The sequence below is a fragment of the Hetaerina americana genome, unplaced genomic scaffold (genome assembly GCF_022747635.1).
Source record: "Hetaerina americana unplaced genomic scaffold, ioHetAmer1.1.p SCAF_38, whole genome shotgun sequence".
Classification (NCBI taxonomy): Eukaryota; Metazoa; Arthropoda; class Insecta; order Odonata; family Calopterygidae; genus Hetaerina; species Hetaerina americana.
This window is the reverse complement of record NW_027286963.1, coordinates 181,600-206,384: the sequence shown is the minus strand read 5'-3', so window position 1 is coordinate 206,384 and position 24,785 is coordinate 181,600. Positions and strand designations below refer to the sequence as shown.

Below are 24,785 nucleotides of genomic sequence, written 5' to 3'. Positions count from 1 at the left end.
GTTGGCATTTTGCTCTGTATTTCTGATAAGTTGACTCTCTGGCTTATGCGATGAATATTGAAGATTTTGACAATAGTTTATTCCGAAACAACTGCAATAACATATCTGGAAAAAAGTTAAAGTAACCCTAAGAACTTTTATAATAAAACAGCTGAAAAAATGAATTTAATATTAAAATGCAAAATAAAGTTGCATAAATATCGTCCATCTTTCAATTATATCGATTAAAATGTGCATTTAATTGTTTAATTGACTAAATTAGTATCACAAAATTCCCAAAGTGCCTTACGAGTTGACAAATGAACATCTACACGGGTGATGCCTAGGGTTGTGCGTAATGGATTCTGTATTTTTATAACTATTTTCCGCATTGTTACTTTGGAATGGCTAAGGAAGTGATTGCGCGAGAAACTGTTGGAGCCATAGAAGATGATGGTCCTGAGGAAGGAGAAATCGAAGATGACACTTCGGAAGAAGACAGAACTGAAAAGAAATTTTCCTCTTCCAAATCAACCGACGTTCTTCCTTCTGTTGGAATGAAATACTATCAGCCTTCTAGCTCTTCCAAGAGTGAGTCACATACTGTTAAACCAAAGGTCTATCCCGAAGAGAAAAAACACTCTAACTGGAGAAATCCGAAACGGCGAATTTATTACTCTTACATTGATCACGACAAGCCATCGAGAGATACTTACAGCAGGTTAACTAAGTCGGATCTAAATAGTGATCATCGAGAGATAAATTTTCACGAACTTCTTAAAGACTATAGAACTTCGAAGCATGGCAACGAAGGTAAGCTTTCAGTTACACCAGACACCATATGCTACGGTAAGTAAACGCTTTTTTGTTAAATTTCACATCCTTTTGCCAAATTTCCGTGCGTTATATGAAATTTGATGCCGTAGATTTATTTTCAATCTTCCAACATTTCCAAATTTTCTGCTGCTTTTATCAGATCACTAGCTTGTTGAGTTTAAAGAGAAAATTGGAATTATATTTCATATAATTTTTTTCCTTTGAAATGATTAAATATTTTGCCTGTTTCATTAACAATACCATTTTAAGTTAACATTCTGAAGTTTGATTTTTATCTTGAATTATGCTACTTTATTCAGAACAGAAAATAGATTTTCACATTTCAGGTAATTCCCATGAAAAGGAAAACCGACACTATTCAAAAGAAGCTAGAACAGACCCCCCAAGGAATCGTGAAAGCGGAACAAATGAATCGCCAGAAGATAAATTGAAGAGGAATCGGAAGAGGAAACAACATAGATCTCCTTCTAATGAGCAAAATGACTCCGTTTCGAGTGACACGGAAGAGGTTAGGAAAAAAAGGGACCTGAGAAATGCTAGACAAAAGAAAAACAGAAAAGTTCAACCCCGGAATTGGAACATCAAAGAAAGTGCTGCATTGTTTGCGAAAATAAGGGCGTCGAAACTAAAAGCCGCAGCTGCTTCAGAGCAGCATATATCTCGAGTTGATGGTGTTCAAAGCGATAATGAAAAATCACCCGAAGTGAGCGTACTTGAACTTTCGGATTTGGGAAGTGTAGGATCTAAATCAACGGAAGGAAAATGTACCGAGTCACGGGGGTTCAGCAAAGAAGGACAGGACCAACAGAAAGGGACATGCAAGATCGAATCAAGCAAATCTGTGTGTAGTGCTAGTGATTCGCAAGCTGCTGACAAGAATGAAGACTCCGAATCAAAGGATGAAGAGGATGACGTTAACCAGTTAAGAATGATAGCTTTGCAGTCCGCGATTAGAGCGAAATATTTAGAGAGGAAACGTCGAGGAATCATCGTGAGAAGGCAAGCCAGAAGAATGTCTAACCATGTGCCATCAAAGAAAACCATTACCGATTCAAGTTTTAATTTGGATGACACTGCCGATCTGCTTGAAGCAGCTGTTGAAGAAGCCGTTTCTTCTTCAGCCAGTAAAGAAGCTCCTCCCTCTGCCACCGAAAATTGGCTTCCCACAATGTTTTCCTCACTTTCCGATGTCCCGCTGCCTCCCGATGATCCACCAATTCCATCCGCGGTGGAAGACCTTACACCGGTGGACATGGAGCTGGCGTTGACTGATGAGGAAGAAAATGCCAACCCATATGACAATGATGGAAACAGTTTGCAATCAGAAAACCTAGAATTATTGCATCCAAGAGTTAGATCAAATCGCTCACAGTCAAAAGTGAGAAGCATACCAGTGACTATAGGAAGTCGCGCACAGTCTTCCAAGTCAAGGAAAAGGATGATGAGCAGCACTTTACTTGAAGTGAGGACATGTACTGGTGAAGGGCAAGTTGAAGAGGATCTCAATTCCGGCTTTGTCAGCATGGCAGATGTAAATTTGGACTCCATGATCTTGCTAGATGAAGTGGGGATATGTTCATCTCCTGAGGTTGGTCCTAGGATCGAAGAAGAGCAGGTGCTATCCGAAGCATCTGAAGCAAAATCTGATTTGGTTCAATGTGATAGTAATCAAGCCTGTTTTTCGGGAAGTTTCGATGATGAAGATGAGGAAGTTCTCAGAGCAAAGTTGCTCATTGATATTTCAAGACGACATATCAGTGAAAACATAAATGCAAACACAATAGTGGCGGAAGAAATTAAAGGTAGTGATCTAGAAGTAGCTAATCCATCAGTCAATGAAGTTATCACATTAGATGATGCAACAGAAGAATTAGAAACTTTGATGAGACCTGGTGAGAGAGGTGTGGTTTCTCCTGCTACCAATCTCCAGGCAGGAAGAGGGGTTAAGTTATCCTTAAAGAGAAGTGCTGAGAGAAGTCGTAGAGGCCAGTTGCTAGCTAGGGTGCGTAACCGTCAAGTCGGTATGCCAAGCAATGTGCAATTATCTGTGACTCCGTACGCGAAATCATATCTGTCTAAAATTGCAAGTCGTGGGAAGTACCAGAGAATTAATCAAAACAGAATCGTTGGGGGAAAGAAAAGAATAGATGGTAATCTTCATGTGACTGTTGTAGGAACAGTCAGCAAAGCAAAAACAGTTAGTACAGTCCCCCAGAAACAGGACAGGATAGTAATATGCTTAGGAGATGATTCAGATGAAAGTGACGATGAAAGGCAAAATACATTATCGAAGAAATATTCTCCGGTGAAGAATCCACCTCTGCCTTCTGAGAAATCTTTGGTTAACCCAGTGGAAACATCAGAATTGCTTGCAATATGTAATGAGACCAATTCAGCAGAGCAACCCATATTGGAAAGCCAGTTTCCAGTGGTAGCTAATGTTTCAGCAGACTTTGAGAAGTCAGTGGATCGTTTTTTGAAAGAAGTCAGATCAGGTCAAGAGTCTAGATTGCAAGATGAACCCAGTTCACGAGGACAGCAATCGAAGATGGAGAATATAGCACAGAAGCAGATTAATCTCCCTGGGTCTGGAGTGAAATCTGGAATAAATGTGACTTCCTTGAGGCCGAGGGTGAATTCTAAAGCAAATGTAAAATCTGCTGTGCCTGCATTGAATTTTAAAGCAAGTATGACTCCTGTCACACCGAAAGTAGCTGGAAACATTGTCAAGACCAAACTAGAGAGACAGATTGTAAAAACTGTCAGTGGAGTTACCCCACAGGTAGGTTGTACCTTACAGTTTCTCATGGTTGATATTTTTGGGGGAGTAAATACGTAATGCATTAGTTGGTATGAATTTGAAAGATTTTCCTTTGAGCCATTTTTTATGTCCCAAGAACGCATTTTTTGTGGGAATAAATGATTAATGAAATTTTAAGGGATGACTCGGGAATAAATTGGTGAAGAATGGGGAAAAGGTGTAATACCCATGCAATTGGTCTCTCATGACACCACAAAGGGTACTTGTGGGGCTGCATTCATTATTCCACAGTTTTTACATATAACTCCTTAGTAAAACCTTGCAGGTTTTGTCACTGATGAGATCTAATTTGGCAGAGTGACTTGTGTTTGTTTATCTGGGGATGTCAAATGTTAATTTGATTCAGAATAATCTGTTCTACCTTAGATGAGGGTAAAAAAAAGAAGCTTCGAGCTTCCACATAAAGATATAATATTTCACGACCATGGTTTTGATGCTGCGAATCATCATCAGGTGGTGATGATGCACAGCATCGGAACCATGGTTGTGAAATATTAAATCTTTATTGTGGAAGTGCAAAGTTTCTTTATTTACCCTCATCATGAAGGAATTCCACAAAGTTAAGCCTTAAAAAAATGTTATGTAGCTCTACCTTTGCATACATTGTGCATAAAAAGTTAAGAATTTCATTTTTTTGAATTGTGGTAGTTTGACTGCCGGTAAGAATGCATATATTTGCATCTCTGTGCACTGTAAATACCCATGTCTTTCAATTTTATGCCACTTTTCCTGTGATGTAAGATATTCTCTTATTCATCTATTCGTAAAGTTGATTCAGTTATACGTTACATAATATTGGACATGTTTAAACATTTGACTGAAAGTTCTGCATTTGAATTTACCTTTTGATGATTTTTTATTGTAAGGATTGACATGTGTTACATTTCTAAAGAAAATTTCTTTTTCGTTGCAGGCTGTACGCCATCTTCCTCCCCCCCAACAAGAAGAATATCGCCGTTTAAAAATGCAAATATCTGTATTAGAAGAATTGCGCAAGAAGCGTAAGGCAGCTGCAGCATTAAATGCTGCCGCTAAGTGTGAAAAGGCCATTGAAGGGAAGAAGTGTGATTCAGTTGGTGTTAGTGATGCTCCAAAATTGGTTGTTCAGCAAAGTCAATTGCAGAAATCAAACCCTGCTAATGAGCTTTCTGCTAATGGAGATGCAGGAAAATCTCTAGATTCCAGGAAGGCAACCACACCTATGGCCTCTGCAACCAATACCATGTCAACCAACGATGATGATGACGTTGAAGAAGATGTCAATTTGTTAAGGGAGCAGTTGCTAAAGTCAAGGCTTCATAAAAAGATGAATGCGATGGCTGAGAAGTCAGCATTGAAATCTGATGTTTTACCTGGCACTAAGGAAACTATTGCATGTGGGCCAAGTGTTGCATTAAAAGATGCAGGTTTTAAGTTGCAGGCACAAGAAAATACTCCAACCAGTCTGAATTTCGTGAGCAAATTGTCTTCTGAGAGTGTTGACCAGATGCAGAAGAGTGTGTCAACTTTAAGTAAAGGAATTCCCTGTAGTGATAAGTTGCTGGAGACTGCTTCAAGTAGTGCACCTCATGTGGAGAGGTTGGATCCTCTCAAGAATGATTCCCCTAAGAATATTGCTAGTGTGTCCATGAAATGTAGTAAGGCAGAAGAATCTATTGGAGCGAAGGGCGATGCAGTAGTTCCATGTGCAAGCAAGGCAATGGAATGTCATACAGCGGACAAAGTTCCCTTGGGGGACACTGAAATCACTGCCGAAGTGGTAGGGAAAGTTTTTCCTTTGACGGCGGGTGGTGGGGAAAAAGTTGAAAATAATGGAGGCTTAGGGGGAGGGGGCATTTCTGAGGGGAAGATGGCTGCAACTCAGGCTTCATTTGTTTCCCCCAGGTACAATCTTTTGATGAGCGGTGACTCCAGAGTTACCGAATTGGCAGAATTGGAGCTCCAGTTGCTTTCAGAAAGGTGAGCCATGAAGTTCATTATCAGCATGAATGCATGCCATGTTTTCAGGTGCTTCGATGTGTGTGTATGGTTATCTGAGTAAGATTTGCAGTAGGCATCCATTCAATGGTAACCTTCTTATTTTTTGTAGTAACCAATAATTTTTGTGATAATGGTTCACAGAAATTTGTGTTAAATCCTTTAGTTCCAGAATATATAATTGCTTCTGTGAATGTATGTTTGATTGCTGTTTGTTTTACTTGTACTGTTGAAACTTGATTTGGAGAAAATGGTTAAAGAGGTATGGGAAGAATGGGAGGTGGGAATTAAAGTCAGTGTGGAATTTATTAAATCAATTAGGTTTGCAGGTGATCAAGCTTTAGTTAGCCAGTAAGCAAAGGGGCTACAATTGTAGCTGAGTGCATTTGGAAATCATTGTGATAGATATAGGATGAGAATAGAGGTGAACAAAACAATGGTTATGAGGTTTTTGAGTGGAAGAAAGGCTAAGTTAAACATTAAAATTTGAGGGCAAAAACTAATGTGAGTGGAATAGTTTAATGTCTTGGCAATGCCTTGGACTAAAATGGTCAAAGTATTAGGAACATAAGGGAAAGAGCTGGGTTAGGCAAAGAAGCTCTCTCAAGGAAGAGGGAATCATGGACAGGGATGTTGAGTAAGGATGTTAAGAAAAGACTAATTGACGCTAATGATATGGATTGTGATTTTGCCCTGCTTGGAAACTTGGTCGTTCAAGCAAGATGGTAGGCATGCATTGGCTGCTTTTGAGATGTTATGGAGAGTGGATGAAAAAAGGTAACAAATGAGAAACTGGTAGGCACAGTGAGAGAGGAGATTGTTGGGAGAAATCCTAAGGAGGCAGTAAATACAGATGAAGACCATCATAATTTGCAATGGGATGTTGAAAATTGTGATGCAGGGTAGAAGATTACGCATGTTAGGTAGGGGGAGGAATAGGATATGCATGTTGGACAGTATGAAGGAAGGTAAAACGTATGAATTGAAGAACAGCTTAATGTAGTGTGGGTGTCTGAGTGTCTCTTATTAGCTGAAGCTAAGAATTGTGGTGGTGATAAATTGGTGTCTATCCAATACCTGTCTGAAATGGGAGACTACCAAGAATAGTTGAAACAATTGTTAGAATTAATTAGGCATCCTATAGGGAGGGAGGAGGAGCTTAGACATATTGGTAAAATATGCTGGAGAAGTTATTTTACAAAATGGTTGGTATATTCTAATTTTATTTTTTTTTCTATGTCAGCATAACTCGAGAGAGGTTTATTTTCTAAACTGAGTTGTTAACTGAGCTGTAGATCCTCTTGTTTGTTAGTCAAAATCTAGGTGGGAAAATTAGAAGTACCCCGTATAATATATCTTGTTGAAATGTTTTTGATGGTCCCTCTATATTAAACTGCATAATGGTGGACCTTTAAATCTATATTCTCTGCATTATTTTCTCCTTCAATACATTCTCTGGCTCTATCCCAGTTTTATCTATCCAAAAGGCATTCCTGTATTAATTCATCCTAATGCCTAACATTCCCCTCAACTTTTTTGCGTGTATCACAACCTTCAACACTCCGATAATATCATCTTTCCGTATGACAGATATCAATTATTTTTCTTGCGGCCACTGCTTAGTGTGTGGTTCAGGACTTAACCTTCATTTCCTCTTTCCAAGGCCTTATCATATATGGCTAAACTTAAGTTATAAAACCTCATGGCGACTTTGGATTAGAAAAGCATATCACACAATTTATTCAAACATGTTATTACATATCATTGCATGGTTTGGACAGTGTTTTTTCTTCACATTTTCTTTATGAAGAGATGTGAATTTAAGTTTACTGTAATTGTTTTCATCCTTCTTGAGGATGTTGAAATGTTAAGTGGTAGTGGCAACTACCAATCAGGTAAAATCATGACCAATTGTAATAATTTTGAGTGCTTCATTTGTTATCATAAAATAAAAAAAGATTGTCGTATTCCAATGGATTAAAATCAAGGAAAGAGGTAAAAGCATCGATGTTTTAGACAGATTTAGGCTTGTTGGACATGGAAGGCCATCATGTTCTCCCAGGACAGTAAATCAATGTTACTAGAAACAGGCTTGTAGCCGAGCCCTGATGGATGGATTTGAATTCTAATAAGAAAGTGCCTCAGAGGTAAAGCTGTTCATCTCATACATTAAATTATGTTTGTTATATATGAATTTATATCAGTACAATATGTGAAATAGTGATTATAGTTACTTCTTTTACATGCTTCTTTCCTTGCACGGATAAGTTTTCTATTTTATCAATTTATAGATCCACGTAGTCGTTGAGGATTGATTATCATAAGAGAAGACATCGAGAATGGACAGGGAAAACAGTACCTGTCCTTGAGAAAAGTTTTTGCATTAGTACATGAATGTATCATGTATAAGATATGGCTGTACATTTTCTACCGTAAGACATTTCTGGAATGACAATAGCTTCAAATACCACATACGTCTGAATTCCTCCCCATAGAGGCATGATTCAAGCATTATTTAATCTGTGAGATTAAATTTTTGTCCTCCATTATAAATTTAATTAAGGAACATGGAATTGAAACCATTTATGGATTATATTAGCATCATCATAATTGTACCATTAAATTCAATGAATTTTTTCTGTTGTCATAAATGAGCCTAGAGTTAGGATATTACTCCATGGGAGGTGCAAAGTGAATTCAACTGTGAAGTGGCACTTGAATCTCTTGTGATGCAGCATAACCAAAAAAGTTTCAAAAACTGCAAAAAAAAAAGATTTAACCTCTTTAATTCCTTCTCAAATTCATTTATGTTTGGGACAATACTCTTTTACTTGAGATAAACTTGAAGATTGATTTTGTACAAGCCATGAGCTGTAACTTGTCCATGACCATTTAGTTGGCCCATGCCCATGTGGTATCTGTGTCCTGTTGAGTAGAAGTGGGCAGTGAGAGCTCATCCTAAGGCTGCCTTAAGTCAACCGGATGGATGAATGACTGTTGCCAATATATCAAGTCCGAAGGGTAGAGCTATTCCTGCAAAGTTGCGATAACAGGAGAGCAGTGTCATCACAGAATGGTATTTTCAGCCTCGCCTTTAAACTCTTGCCATGTTGTTACTTCTACCATTTGGAGATCCACAGTCCTTGATGAACTGCAGTGACTTGGTGTGGCAGTACTTACTGAATTTCATTCGTTTTTCAGTCGACCAAGCAAAAGACATGTGTTACTTTGGAAAAGAGGCTTCTGAGTTACAGAGTTAATGCAAAAATATGCATGTTAGACAGTATGAAGGAAGGTAAAATGTGTGAATTGAAGAACAGCTGAATATAGTGTGGGTGTCTGGGTTTCTCTTATGAGACGAAGCTAATGAATGTGGTTGTGATCAATCGTTGTCTATCCAATTCTTATCTGAAATGGTAGACCATCAAGAATAGTTGAAACAATACAAATTAACAAAAAAAATTAAAGCACCACATAAGAGATGTTCAGTTTACATACATGAGCAGGACAAAACGATTACTGAAGGAGGAGGTGGTACTAAGAAAATTAGGATAGACTAAGGGCACTAATTCCTATTATGTATATTATATTATTAATTATATATTTTTATCTCTCTTTTGCAAGACATCTAGGAAAGCTCTTTTTTATCGAACACCTCAAGAAGATAAAGCAAGAGTTAAAAAGAAAAGAGAGAATTATCTTCCCTGGAAGTTTTATCCGTGGCTTCTTTGAATGAAGTTACTCTAGAAAAGGATTTCCATATCTTACTCAAACACTCATGACAGGAAAATTCCACTACCTCAGAGTTATAGATCATAAAAGAAACTTTGCCATTCACACCATTGTCATTTCACATAAAAATTTACTTGCTCTTGCTAAGATCAAGGGAAGCGTGCACTTATTGCATCTCAAAGTTGAGAGAATTTCCTGTTGGGATGAGTACTTAGGTGACATGGACGTGCCATTGCTATGATTTGAAGTGAGGATGTAATATGTGTAGAAGTGAGATAATCATTTTGAGGTATTTTTGTAGATTTCAGTTAAACTGCTGAAGTAGCTTACAAGTTAAGCTAAGTGAAGTACTGTTCGTTAACTTATAAACTCTAGTGGTATTAGGTACGAAGCTGAAATTGAAATTTCAATCTTGCTGGTGAAATCGTTACCCTCAGCCAACATAATACTCAAGTCTACGCTTCGGTCACTGATGTTATGTTATTGCTGAACCCTTTCCATAGCTTTAATGAATATATTTGATGACATATTTCAATTCCACATGCCTGGCAGTAATTGGACTCCTGAATGCACAGCACAGTAGCAAGATGTAGATGAACTAACTATGGAGACTATTTTTGCCAATTTTGAAGACATTGTTGACCTTTATGCTGCCAATTTGGTCTATATTTATTTCGGCTTAATTTGGCATGACATTTGAGTGGTAGCTCCTTTGCTGGAACATCTTTTTGTTGCTCTAGAGTAGACCATCGTATTTTTTAATTGGTCTCATCAATTTCAAACAACAGCAAATGACTATTATAGTACTTAGCAAACTGTATTTGTGCATATTTATTTTATCATAACGTAAGGAATAGGCTTGTAAATGGTGTTGTTTTTTTTTCAAAAGTAAACATGTCTAAATATGCATGTGCATGATATAATTAGGTTTGTTTTACTGTCAATAAGTTTTAACTGGCCAAAGGGCCCTGATATAATTTGCCTTTTTTATCATCCCTTATGGATAAATTATGTTTTTAAAGCGAAACTATAAGTGATGACCTCGAATGTTACAATAAGTTTCTGTTAGAGCATTTCGTTTACTCCGATTAGTTGTCATAGTTAGTTTTCACATTCATCTACTGTTTTACAATTTTGCAATTATGTCATCTTTTTAGACTAGGACTGGTGTTAGAAAAAAATTGTTAATAATGCAAATTTATTGAGTGTAGGTGGTGAAGGGAGATTATAGAAATGTCATAGATTTCGCTGAACGTAGAAATTATTGAAGTGGTAATAAAATTACAGAATTTTAGGCATCAAAATAACATGTACTGAAATTTATATAATTAATACTTGCATTGTATTTTCCAGTTTTCTTAACATTCCTTGATGCTGGGGAACTTTTCTAATGCTTGAAAATAAGCTACCTGTCGTTCACTTATTAAAGCTGATATTTTGACAAAAATAAAAGGGATTTAATTTTGGACAAAATTGGTTTACACGAAACCAGATCTGCATTGGAGACATTAAAATTTGTGATTTAGTGATGAAAGCACTCCCAAGGTAGGCAAGTGGGTACTTAAAAGAAAACTCCCAATGTATATTTTTTAAGACTATAATTTCTACTGAACTGCAACTTAGTGTGTTAGCAGCTGAAAGTATTTTAAAGTAATTTGTATGTTTTGGACACATTGCCCATGTTCCATCAGGTTTTAATTTTTCATGGTTTATCCTTCATTTAAACTCTCCTGGTTGAAGTTTACATGATTGTAAATTTGTGTGTGTTGTTTGGTTTAATTAAAGTTTGAAAAAATATGTGGCTTAGTCTTCGAACATTTTTCTCCTAAGTGTGAAGGCACAAAGAGTGTGTGTGTGTGTGTAATATGCTTGTTTTTTGGTTTTACAATGTCATGTGGTAATGACAAGTCTCCCCTGTTGCAATTGAAGAAATTTGGAATTGGCCGAATTGAAAATAAATGAGTGCAACTCTCAGTTTTCAAGTATACATTATCATCTTCGTCAAAGAATCTCAGAAGAATGAAAAGAAATTGCAATTTTCCAGTTTTGTGCAGAGCAAGTACAACTGTTTTAACTTCAATAATGCATCAGTTGTACTTGCTCTGCACTCAACTCATGACAGTTGTAACTCAGCACAGACAAAGGACCTTTTATGGCTTAGCAATGGTGCTATGGTTCCTTTTATTAAGATGTTTTTGGAAGAAATCTGGAATTCCGAACTTAGCAAATCCATGTAAAATTTGCAAATCCGTAATGATCTGCATAAATACCCCACTAACTGCCAAAAACGTGTGTGGCAAGGGGTGCGAACACAAGGTGAGATTGGCAAGGGTGAGGAAGGGTATTTAAATTGCTAGGAAAAAGGAAAAAAAAACTGTAACTGAAATCCTGAAAAATGTGCAAATCCATATTCATGCTAGCAGAAAAATTAGTCCTAAGCAGCTGTTAATTTCACCCACTAAAAAAAGTTATTTAGTATTCAAGAAAGGTAGGAATAAAAATGAACCAACTACTTAATACAATAAACCTCCACCATACCAAGACAGGTCATGCAGAACTGGAAAGGCATGTCAAGGTATCTATTGCAGGTGGAATTTTAATATAGGTGGCATAACTCAAGGGAAGGCAATCTGTGGCTTAAAAACTTACAACATGATCTGTAGTTCATTCATGGTAATCCAAGGTAAAATAACATTTTCTTTTCATGTTATGAAGAAGAGTTGGCCGGTCAGCCATGGGGTTACAATCAATGCTGGGCGCATTTTTAAATCAGTGTGATAGGTATGGAATGATAATGTAAACAAAACAAAGGTGATGAGGTTTTCTTGAAGTAGGAAGGCTAAGTTATCCCATATGTATTGAACTGATGTATTAGTGAGCCTAATAATGCAACCCCTTAGCTGACCCCTTGTTGTATCCCCATTACTGTGACCATTTTGGTCCAAGACACTGCCGAGATAGTAAATTGTTCCACCTACTCTAGTTTTTCGCCTCCTGTTTTAACATTTAACTTATCCTTCTTCCTATTTGAAATTCTCATAAACTTTGTTTTGATTGATATGATTCACATCCCATATCTATGACACTGATTTTCTAATATGCTGTTGTTTATGTCTGTAACCCTTTAAGTTGACTGACTGACTTAAGGCTTGATCATCTGCTAACCTTGCCGATTATATGTTTTCCCCAAAGATTGCCATTTCTGTCGCCAGTTTTTCCCAAGCCTCTTTAACCATTTCCTCCACATATACATCGAACAGCACAGGTGATAATGCCGAACCCTGCCTTACTCCTCTTCCTAACATGACCCATCTGGATTCTCCGTCCCCCATTCACACCTGAGCAGTCTGAGACATGTACAGGTTGCAGATAAGTGTCCTATCCTTCCGATCAACTCCTATCTTTTTTAATATATCAATTAGTTCTACCCAATTTACTCTAATCAAAAGCCTCAGAATAGTGTCAGTATATTTAGTTGTTTCAAATGCATTGCTTTTGTGTTGACCAATTCCTTGAATTGCTGCCCTAGGTTGACTTCTTACGCGATGAAACTTTTTAATTTTGATCTTTAATGAAACTCACTAAAGAGATAACCAGAATAATCAACTTAGATTGGGATTTGGGAATGAAGGAATGGATGTACTTGTAAGGAAAACATTCCATCAAACAACATTCTGAGGAGAGTCCACTGTTCTTCAAAACAGTTAGTGAATTGTGTATTTTGGTTGGAATGGGAAATAATTTCAGTATGACATTCAAAACTAGCACAACATCACCCTTGAATTGGGTGAGAATCTTCACTTAGTGTACCTTACATTTCCTTTCTTCTAATAACCCACAATTCTCATTTTCACTATGAGTTGGAGCCATGGCCATGGGTCACTTTAGCAATTGCAGGGTGTTCCACCTAGTGGGCTGTCCTGATTTTTCTTTTATATTAGCATAGCAAGTGCAATGGAAGCCTTGATCAAGTTTTGACTGAGCATCTTCATGAGATTTGAACATCTCTCATACTCTTATCTTTTAATTCAGTCAATATCCATAATTTCCATTCATTTACACCTTAAAGTTCATGCCTGAGAATGTAGTTGTACCAGTGCTCTGTTTTTCTCAAGATAAAGGCCAATTTTTTGTTTTAAATTTCAATACCAAATCGTCTATACCCAATGTCTTTATATTTTTAGTTTTTCATAATCCAGTGACAACATTTTATTAGCCATGTTCTCATGAAGCCTTGTTCACTTGAATTATCTCACTCTCTGAACAAATTCATTGAAAGCAAAAAAGTTCACTTCAGGAGATGGATGAGCAAAACTGATGACAAGAGTAGTTTGCAGAAATGATATTCTTTGATGCTTCATATTTCATTACTACATGAAATAAGGGTTTAAGATTTCTAGTAGCACAGCTCATGGACCTTATAACTTGTCAAAACTGTGAAAAATGCATTAAAAGTTGGAAAACCTTCAAAATACTGAGCCCTGCTGAGAATGTGCCCTAGTATGTGGATGTTTTTAAGGCTTCAGCAGCTTTGTTGCCTTTGAGAAGAGCTTTAATACTGCTGTCTACAACTCTGATACTGAATGCGATTGAGTTAGAACTTAAATCAAAACATTTTTGTTTTTTGAAAGGAAGAAATCGTAAAATATTTGTTGTCAATGTGACACCCCATGATGGAATGAGCTAGTTTGGAAACAATTTTTTATTCATGTTTAATATTTTCTCTCTCAATATCATTTTGAGTCTGTTTTATCTTTGCAAAATTCTGTAAGTAATGACATTGTGTAAGTCTGCAATTCTGATGACTTGAATATACAAAGATCTAAGAGTAATTTCCTGTTTTATATTGATAAAGAGAAATGTCTCCCTTTTTCAATTAATATGAAAACCTAATACTGTCTTAGTCATTTCCAACGAACATTCCCTGAAATGTACCTAATTTCAAAATTTTCTTTTCATATTGCTTTGGCTTTAGAGGTGGAACTCTCTGACAAATAGACTCAGCTGTGAATTGGGGTTTTATTTTATAGTTGTGATGATGTTTGCCCCCAAGGATTGGAAAATATTATCTTTCAGGCAAAAAAACTAATTAAAGAATGAAAGAAGTAGTAAAAATGGCTGGAAATTGTTGTGCATATTTTTTCATTTTCTGCCGCTTATTCCATTTTACCCTTGAAAGAGAAATAACAATTTTTATGGAAAAGTCATTATTATAAAATGCAAATGGAGGTTTCAATTAACTTTGGAAAAATAGTTTAATATTACATTCATTAGTTATCACATTATATTCATGTTATTTGACCCGTGCTCATTTCAATTTCATCTTTCAATATGCCAAACCAGCTGCTTTCAAAAAGTTCTGTTTTCAGATGAGAGAAAAGAAACTCCTCTTCCTATAACAGGGTGGATGAATTATCTTACTGTATATCTATGAGTACCTAGCGATATAGAATTTTTAGTATTGGTCAAAGGTCACCCTTCAAACCAAGAGAATGTATTGACTAAAATCCCTGGTTTGAGCACTACTAAAAAGCAGGTAGTTGGTAAGGAAATTTAAAATGAAAATGGAGGGTTGCACAAAAATAAATGGATCATTGAATATAAATAAGCATGTAAGGCAGGCATATAAGTGTAACATAAAACTTGGCAACGAAGGATCTGGATAACCATTTGATCAGCTCCACCATTTGATTTTTATACTTTGAAATTTTTACATTGTAATTAACGCATAGCAGATGTCTTCATTGTAAGTTACTTTTGATGGCATCTCCCACAGTTTCTGGGAATTGTCTGCTTGAAAATGCAAGAACGAATTTGGGTTGTACAAGAATTTATATTGAAAGTAGCTAGAAGCCCTTTAATCTTCAATTTTCAGGCTGTGTATGAGGATGAACACAGGACATCATGAATTCAATCAACTTGATTTTGGAGAAATATTGACCAAGCTTGTTTTGCCGGTGAATGACTGTAACTTTTGTCTAGTGTGTTTGTGACATAATTTTTCAAACCATTGTGGTGGTGTGTGTCGATGCATGAGAGGTGCTTACCCATAATATCATTTTCCTCTTTGATTATCTCTTCCAAGACATGCGGCTCTTCAGTGCCTAGGTGAACTTTCCAATCTCTTGACCAAAATGGAAATCGAAGGGGCACAACTCAGGCAAAAGGAAATGGCTGCGCAGAAACTCAGGAAGGAACTGGCCAATGCTGAGATGGCAATAGCTGCGAAAAAAGGTTTCCTGAAGCAACTCGCTCTCACAATTTCGTCCACGCATGAGAGAGTGACATCCACTCGACAGAGGTGTTCTATGCTTTGTCAAGCATGCACAAAGCTTGGCAATAAGGTTTGTTCTTGGGCATTGCCATTCATCATTATGGTTTATGTCAGTAATCAAAATTTTTTAGGAAAATTTGTGCAATTCTCAAGAGAATTGAAATGTGGGAAGATTGTTACGGCGAAAATTGATATTGAAACTCTTTGAAATGAATCTTAATAATTTCTTACTCCAAAAAAATTATTCCTCAATAAAAACTTATGTATTAATGATTTTTTTGCCAAAAAAGTGAAATATACCTGTTTTTATCTGTCTCTGTAATTTTTCATATAGTTCCTTGGATAATTTGTAGCATTTTTTGTTGGAATCACTTCATTAGTGAATGTATGAAAACTCTAAGGACATTTTGATGCTGAGGTTGATGAAACAGATTAAAATGCAGCATCAACACTGCTATTCCGACAGTAAGAAATGGGTATTTTAGTCACAGTATTCACCTGAATTGCTATAGTTGTATATTGTAGGATCCAATTCAAAATGGCAATCCTGTTGAAATGCATTTCTTAATTTCAGAGTTTAAGAGGACGCCTCGGTAGCTTAAGTGGCTAAAGCACTCGACCGGATATTAAGGGATCTGGGTTCGAATCCCAGTCAAGGCGAATGATTTTTACACTCTGAAACTGTTGCATTGAAATGCACATTAGCGGATGACTCCGTTAAAAGTTACTGTTGCGGCATCTCCCGCAGTTTCTTTGGAATTAATTTAATTCTCTTCTCTCATCGGTAAAGGCTTCTCCTTATTGAATGCAGATGGCTTGGCTCATAGGTCATTGAGCAAAAAAGCAAAAGTTTATTTAGATTTACATAGTACAGTATTTTACCATCGATAACGCGCCTGTTATCTATACAAAAATGTTCAGATGATCAAAAACATGATGCGCGTTATGCAATGAAAATTGAAAAAATCCAAATATAGACATATTTTTACCCACACACATTCGATATAGACATATTTGTACACACACTATACATAATTTTTACGTGCATATATACATACAGAAGTGCAGCATCTATACATGTTCAAGATAACTATGAAGCCCTGGGCACATGGTATCTATATAAATTCATGAAAACTGCGAATTTCCGGGTGCGCGTTATTCATAAGGTGTGTGTTATAAAGGGAAATTATGATACTTTATAAATACATCCAAGATGTGGAATTTAATATTTAATGACATTCACTAAGCATTCCCTTTTTTGTTGCATTCAATTATGTTGTGCCCACCAAATAAATTGCATGGCATTTGCACATTTCAAGTCGCATGTAAAATACTAAAGTTGCTTGAATATATATTTCTAAATGATTTTCCACGCCTCTGGTTTGTTACAGCTGAAACAGGCTCAGGAGGCAGCTGGGGGAAAAGTTGTTGGTTATCAGGTGCCCTCAGGTGGTGCTGCTCTTGTGAAGAGCCAATTGTCAAGTGTGCTGTGGCAGACCAAACAGATGAAAAAAGCAGGTCTTCCGTTCCTAAGGGGTCAGAACTTTGTCCCGCCTAAGCATCCGATGCCAAAGAGGCCACCAAGACGGGTTGGCACTCCTGCAATACCATGGTCCAATCTCATAACAGACTCTATAGGACATTTAAGAGTTAGCCCCTCAAATACAAGTGGTCTGAAACCCCAGGGCTCCCATATCGGGAGCTCAGTGGCATTAGGGAACAATGTCTCAAGTGCTAATTGGCTAAACAATTCACCCGTGTTCAACCCGGCTTCAAAACTCAAGACTCAGGGCAATTCGACTGTATTTGTGCCAGGAAAGGCCACTGGCAGGAAAGTGCCGCTGAGTACCAAAAAGTTTGTGTTGGCCCCAGCGAAGCTCTTCGTTCCTTCCTCTTTCAGTGCGGCATCCAGCACTGCAGTTGCTTCCGGTGATAGTGCCAAAATCAAACTACCTGCTCTTTCAGAGAAAAGGACAGCATCGAATGAAAATGGGCTTGCAACTACATCGGCGAGTGTGGCTAAGGTGGTAACCCCACTTTCTCAGTCTACAAAATCTGGTGCCAGTGGTGCTGCTGTAAACAGTGACCCAGTTCCCAGCAAAGTTGTGTCTTCATTTTCTGGAGAGAAGACCGTCTCGATGCAGAGTGTGGCTGGGAATGGAGTCCAACTGAGAGATTACCATTCTCCCCTTGAACCAGTGACCAATAGGTAAGTACCCAAAACTATTTTCGTTTGGTGCTAAGTACAACATGCAGTTTCAAGTTAACAGTATGGTGTAGTTTGAAATAAAGTGTAGTGTACAGTTCAAAGTTCACGGCTGAAAATCAAGATGGGAGACACTTTTTTTCTATTGTTAGCATTATTTGTTTCGAGTTAAGATGGGGAAAAATAGAATAAATTTTTGTTTCAATACAACGCCAAGGTCTAAATGGAATGAAACATTGCTGCATTTGCTTCTTAGATGTACTTGCATGTGATTGCCTGAAATTAATCTGCTGAAACTTTAAATTTTCTTGAAAGTGTTCAAACAGCTGGGTTTGAGGCTGGAAAGAATTTGTTCCATGTCAGTCGTGTGTAATGCATAGCAACACTTAACAAGAGGTGCCTTGATCTTTGAGTACCTACTTTTATGTGTTGTGGATGTGCAAGTTTAATTTTTGTAAATAATATCATTGTTATAAGTGAAAGGATTCATCTGTCACTCATTCAGGAACTCCGGGAAAAGTTTTGGGAAACAATGAATTTCTTCAGAAATATTTTGAAAAAGTCAGGAATGTGATTTTCGAATCGGGAATTTAATGACAAGAGTTGTGTTCCTTTTAGTTGTAAGACCGTTCGGTGTTTGGGTTATTGCCATCATTATTATTATGGGTTATCTAGAAGGCTGACTCTCTTGAAATCAGTTTCCGAGCGTCGGGAGAAAAATTAAGTTGGGCTTGTTTGTCCAGGAAAAAGTTGAGGGATAAGAATATTATGATATTCTATGAATAAGATATGAAAATGAGTGATTAAACTGTTCAATTGCATTCATACGTACACAATTTTTTTTCGAATTCAAAGGACCCATGCAGAGAATACTTCTGCATCCTCAGGAAGTTCATTGCAGCTTGGGGAATCTGTGATGCTGGATCCAAACATTATTCTCTGTCCGTATGAGCTAATGGGCGAATGTCAAGATGAAGAGTGTCATTACCAGCACGAGAGGAGTAAAGGAGTGGTGAAAGGATCGTAATCAATGCTTAAGCCATAGCTAAGCTGTGGACAGTGGGATTTTGATAATTCCAAAGACATTTGTTTTTCCCCTCTCTTTAAAATTGATCCAAGTTTATCGAGGAAAAGATACATATAAATATATATATACAAATCTTAATTTTCCCTAATTTTTTTTGTTAAATATTTTGAACATATATTATTATTTAAAGAAGCTAAATTTTTTTAGATTGTGTATTAATGCACTAATGATCTGTAAATGATATTGTTTCATATGTAACTAGCAGATTCAAGTATTACTCTTTGTTTTTGTTGAAACCTGGAGTTGAAATTCATAAGCTACTAATTTTATTAGGTTCATTTATTTAAGTGCACAATGAATGTATATTGGATCAATGCCATATTGCTGTGATATTTCAAATGTGTTCAGATTTTTTCACAGATAATGCTGCTGTGTGTCTGGGGAGATGTAGCCAAAGCTGCTTGCTGTGTTTGTTCTCAGGTAATGTACTCTGTTAATCCTTCTCACTTGCATGTGCAATCCTCCCTTCTTTAATTAATTATTCGTTGCTAATATCCAATGTTGGTTTTTTATGGCAAAATTTGTGATGGTCAGTGTCCTCAATTTCAAATTTATTTGTTTTACTTTGTAAATATGTACTTTCATATAATCACCATATTTGCCTGACTACAAGTTTATTGAATCTACAGTTTTCTCTGTGTCCATACACACATTTTAAGTTCAGTTGTTCCAAATGTATATTGTCCTTATAACTTCTTTTTTTCTTTTTCAAAATCATGCATTCAACTAAGCAAGAAAGAAATTATGCATGTAATGACCTGATTGGTTGGTCTTTTGAATTGCAGATGTATTCTGATTATTTTTTTTTTAATCTGTTCACTCGCTGTATTTTTGAGATTGAAGTGAGTTGGAAAAAGTTGTTTAATAACATAATTTGCCTGGATCAAGAAAAATGATTAATTGCTTAGTGAAATTCTTGTTTTTGGATCACATCAGTGGATGATGTCGCGAAAGTAATTTGCTACATCTCACGCAGTTCTTTGAATTGTTTAGCATGTACAAGGTTAGACCTCTTTTGAGTGAGTAATCTTTAATATACTGGTTGATTTTCATGGTTGTATCCTTTGTTAGTCAAGCAAACATGGTGTGATGCTACAAGATTTTGATTTTCTTGTGTCAGATTGTTGAAAGGTTGTCTCACTTTGCTTGCATGTGTTTCATTCTTATTGCACACAATTTCTTCTGAGGTATCAGGCGGAGTTTGTAAAGGGATCTTAGATTTTATCTCGAGAGAGAGGATTGAATAAATTATATTCCAGCTTCCTTCCTGGATTTTATTAATGTATATTCAAAGTGTGTTTGCCAGATCTGAAAATTGTTCCATTTTGAGAAAGTAGAGTTAGGCAGGACATTTGTCATTTGCTTAAAAGTCTGTTGCAATTATTTGATTTAAGTTATATTGAATATAGAAAAATATAAATTGTGAGTGGGTCGCAGTAGTCCAGGGGATAGAGCATTGGACTACTGACCAGAGGGTCCCGAGTTCGATTCCCGGGACAGGCACTCTTTGCACCTGCAGCTCCACCCAAGCTATGTGATTTTATGGGTACCAGGTCCTCCTGGGAAACCATAACCGGCACAGGGAAAGGAACTGACCCCCCTACCCTGATGTGTGAATTTCACATGCCGTATAGGGCTTAGTAATGGGTGAACTCTACTATCACCTACCAAACCGACCTTCGGGTTGATTACTGTGTTTATGGTTTTTTTTATAAATTGTGAGCACTGTGTCAAAGCCATGCGAAAAACATTTTCCATGTGCCCAGCATTGAGAAGAGGTTTCAATTCGTTGGGCTAATCCTGTGAAATATATCAACCAGATAATTTTTTTCAATCTTGCCATGATCACAATTTATCCCTTTCAGTGCATGTATTGGCTCAGGAAGTCATTGAGAACAGACATATATGTCTAAGAACTAAATGAACTGATATCAATCTAGATCAAAGTATTAATTAAGTTTTAATACATAGAATTGACATAGATCTTGAATCAATGAACTATCGAGGAGAGTGAAAACAAAGTTGTTTTTGTAGTTTTGGTGCGAAAGATCTTGTCCCCTCAATGTTACTGTTTCGGATCACTAGTTACGGTTAAATTTTCAAGCACAGGTGATATTGCTGAGCTCCTGTTGGCATTATTGAAGCAAAACAATGGTCCAAGGTTTCATTTCTTACCATTTTAAAATATTCTTCATTACTCTTCAGGTTTCATAAGGGAGTCACTTGGGTAATTATGATGATAAGTTCTGTCGCTCTCAAATTTTTGTTGGCCAGTACAACCTTGTGATTATTATAGCCGGAATAAGTTTTTTTATGAAGAACTGATATAGTAGCATAATATAAGTATCTTATGTGTAGAATTTGAATAGTGGAACTCTTTTCACCAAATTTGGCAGATGTACATCGTGGGTATTCATAATCTTTGTGTTGGGTTATACCTTTACCAACTCCACTAGAAGTGTGCTTTCAATGTATAAAAGAAAGAAAAATGTTGGCCATCTCACTTTTTGTGCTTTTTTTGGTTTCCTTTTTTTTTGTGGAATCTTGGTGAGAATTTATTATTATTATTCATGGGTTTTGTGGTCATTAAACGTAATAGAGTTGAAAAGCATTGAGTCGGAAATCAAAGTTAAAAGAGGGTGTAAAAATAATTCAGTTGATCCTTTTAATGTGTTGTTTCATGCTGTGGATTTTAGGTACAAAATTGGTTGATTAAAATGATGGAATCTTAAGTCATCAAGTTCTAAACTAATTGCAACTCCAGTCGTTTATTCTGTAAATTAGCAACATGTCAGTATGAAATGCTGTATTCACGTTGGATGAAATCTTATGCTTTAAAGCAGAACTCAAAATTTTTGAACCGTTAACATGCAATGACTCGTGTGTTTTATAATGGTTCTCACTGCAAAAAATGGATTAATTTTGTTTTCATTTGTTAATCTTGCCGTTAACTTGCATGTTTTCAAGTTTTTGTTTGGACACTTCTAAGTCATGTGTGTTTGCTTTAGTGGTGTTGAAAGTAACCTTGGATCTAACAATGGTATAGTTTTAGATAACTTTTTTTATTAGGTGTGTTGTTGATTACAGGGTGGCTACAGAAATTCAAATTAATTAAACGACCAATGACTTATCTCACTTTCCTTGCTTAGCAATGTTTGATTCTTAATGTCACTGTTTCCTCATGTTTGACCAGAATATTTTCATCTCTTACAGTGTGTGTACGGTAAAAAAATGATCTTCAGGGTTTCCTGTTTGTAATGCATCAAATAATTATTCTTTCCTTGAATTCAAATTCGGGAAGATAAGATTTAATTTGTTCTGTGAAATATTAGAATCTCCTCAAAATACAAAATTATTGCCCTTCCAAACCCCTTGTTATAAGGCTGAATTATTATGAAATTCCCCGAACTTTTTACCTATCAGAATCACCTTATACCAACTTGATGATTTACTAAAGTGTAGCCACCCTGAATGATATGAATTCATATGCATACCTAATTTGTTGACTAAATAGAAATTGCAATGTATGCTCCACATATTTCCCTGGATATTGTACATAACTGGAGTTCATGAATTTGCCTATAGAGCAATATTTAAGTGGTTGTACACTGGATGAATCCAGAGATTTGACGAGACTCTTGACTCAGGAGGTAACAAACAGCATTGTGGGCATGTTTTCCAGGTTAAATTGTTGGCGATCCAGGCCTCTCACCCAGAGAGGATATTCTCTTGCCAGGACATGTTTCCCCCACAATACAAATAAGACAGTGCGAGAGGAAATTTTACTATAGCTGGATATGTAAAGGCACCTGGATCGTCATTCCTCTGATAGGTAGGTTCAAAAATTTCCTTCCTGTGTACAGAGTGTGAACTGGACATCAATCCTCTCTCTAACCTGCTTCACCCATGCGAGGGATTTAGGAAGCTCGAAAGAAATACATTCCGATCTTGCTGCATCAGAACGTTTTGAAAAACTCTTCCTCTTTCGTTCCAGAAATACCAAGCTTTCCCATGTCCCCATTTTAACGTTGTTAGTTTTGATTAGTGTGTGTGATTCTTTGACTGTAATTTGTAACACCTCTTGATATTTTTGTTTCATCATTTTTTTGTTTTTTTTTGGATTTGTAATTGAATTGGGTAAGTAATGTTTCCAGTGGACTACGTTCGAAATTTGTGCCTCTTCTCATGGAGTGAGATAAAATTGTAAAATGAAACCACTTGCTGTACAGCTATTGTCATTTCTCTGTGGGAAGGAAGCTTGTGTTCTCTCATCTATTCTTCCATACAGTGTTTTTGTAATGAAAAAAAAAGAAGAAATTTGTATGACTTGAGGGAAAGGTTAGGGCACATTTGAGAAAGTACTTAGGAAAATCTTGTTGCTCAGCATAAATTCATGTTTGCAGTGCTAAATGAAGACATTTCAGGGTCATGAGTTCAAACCTTTTTGAATTTAAATGTTAAAGCAGGATCATTTTATTTATTATTGGATTCGATAATTCAGATTTAAAGAAAAAATATGGGATTAGTTTCAAAGTTTTGTAGTTAATGCTTATGCTTCTTATTTTTCTATTGTTGGATTATTTCCACTTTTCTTTGGCTCTCTTGTAAGTTTTCGATGTAGTGGTATCGTGGAACTCAAGTTGATCATCATTAATACAAAATTGAGATTTTATTACTTTACTTGCAGGATGGTAACCCATTAGGTATGTTGGTGATGATTACGTTAAGCCAGCCTTATCATTAGCTAGTTTTGTTCTATTTTTTAGCAATTTTGTATGCTGGAACTGAGTGGAATATGAGGTTTGACGCTTATTTTACTCAAATGATATATCTTATTTTACCTGCAATGCTAGTGATTGCAGTAAAGAAGATATGTCAGTGTGATGATGACTTGTCATTTAGGCATTGCAATTGGAATGTCATCATAAGCTAAAAAAAGAAAGGCATACAAAACCAAACACAGTGGATTAGCAGCAAATGAAAAAAAATTAATGGGAACAAGGAAGAAAGTGACAATGTTGGTACAGTCTCACGGTTGACATGAATCAGTTTAATTCATGTGTGGTCGCCATTGAAAATGTGAGTTGAGATGTGCTCAAGGAAATCAAAGGTGCAAGAAGAAAGATTATTATAATAAGAGAGCATCAAGATGTGTATATTTTACATTGAAAAAATATAAACATTATTTGAAAAATAAAAAGGACTTACGAGTTTCATTTATGATCCACAGCCCCAGCATAAGGTATCTTCCTTTGAGACTACGAAAGATTCTCTCTCTCTCTATATGTCAATTACTTTTAATGCAGTTGACTCCTGACATGAAAAATAATCCAATTACGTGATATAATGGATGCAAATCAAATGAGAGTTGTTGTTGAATTTTTTTTGACCCTAACAATATATGTGAAAATTTTTACCAATTTTTCAGGTTGTGTTGAAATGGTGAAAAGTTCAAAATTTCAATTCACAGACAATTTTCTCAGCAACAAGATAATAGAACACTTTGTAATTTTTGTACTTGGCAGTTTTTTCTTACAAGCTTGAAAATGCCAAAGAATTGAGTTCTAGGCTTGGTACTTAAATAGAATGACATTAAAAAATTGAACTTGGTCATTTTTACCTTCATTAATGACATCTCAATAAAAGTTGCTTACACAAGTGCTTTCTATACAGTGTTTATCCTTGGAAGAAACATAGTCACCATTGTGGTTTCCATCTTGAAAGAGTGCAGTTAGCACTGGTACTACTGTAGTTAATTTAAATGAAGACTTTTAAGATATGATATTTAGTCCTCTTATACCATGATTAGCGTAAATTAAGTTGGTTTGAATAACTGGTTGGATTCCACTTGCATATCTGGTCGTTCTAGGTA

The 24,785-nt window shown here is 36.3% G+C and overlaps 1 protein-coding gene across 4 annotated transcripts; it reads left to right on the top strand.

Annotated features, from left to right (window-relative positions):
* The first annotated feature begins 307 nt into the window (after positions 1-307).
* Positions 308-24,063, top strand: LOC139691596 (platelet binding protein GspB-like). 4 transcript variants are annotated; one of them, XM_071589494.1, is made up of 8 exons: positions 308-828; positions 1,143-3,598; positions 4,551-5,596; positions 15,432-15,690; positions 17,012-17,829; positions 18,682-19,333; positions 22,596-22,745; positions 23,601-24,063. In XM_071589494.1, exons 1-6 carry the CDS (start codon positions 384-386, stop codon positions 18,851-18,853), a joined length of 5,196 nt encoding a protein of 1,731 aa, XP_071445595.1. In that variant the 5' UTR covers positions 308-383; the 3' UTR covers positions 18,854-19,333; positions 22,596-22,745; positions 23,601-24,063. The 4 variants fall into 4 exon arrangements, with proteins under 4 accessions (XP_071445595.1, XP_071445597.1, XP_071445596.1 ...); XM_071589496.1 differs by having other exon boundaries at positions 308-792; positions 22,596-24,063; XM_071589495.1 differs by having other exon boundaries at positions 308-792; positions 1,128-3,598; positions 22,596-24,063.
* Positions 24,064-24,785: the final 722 nt, after the last annotated feature.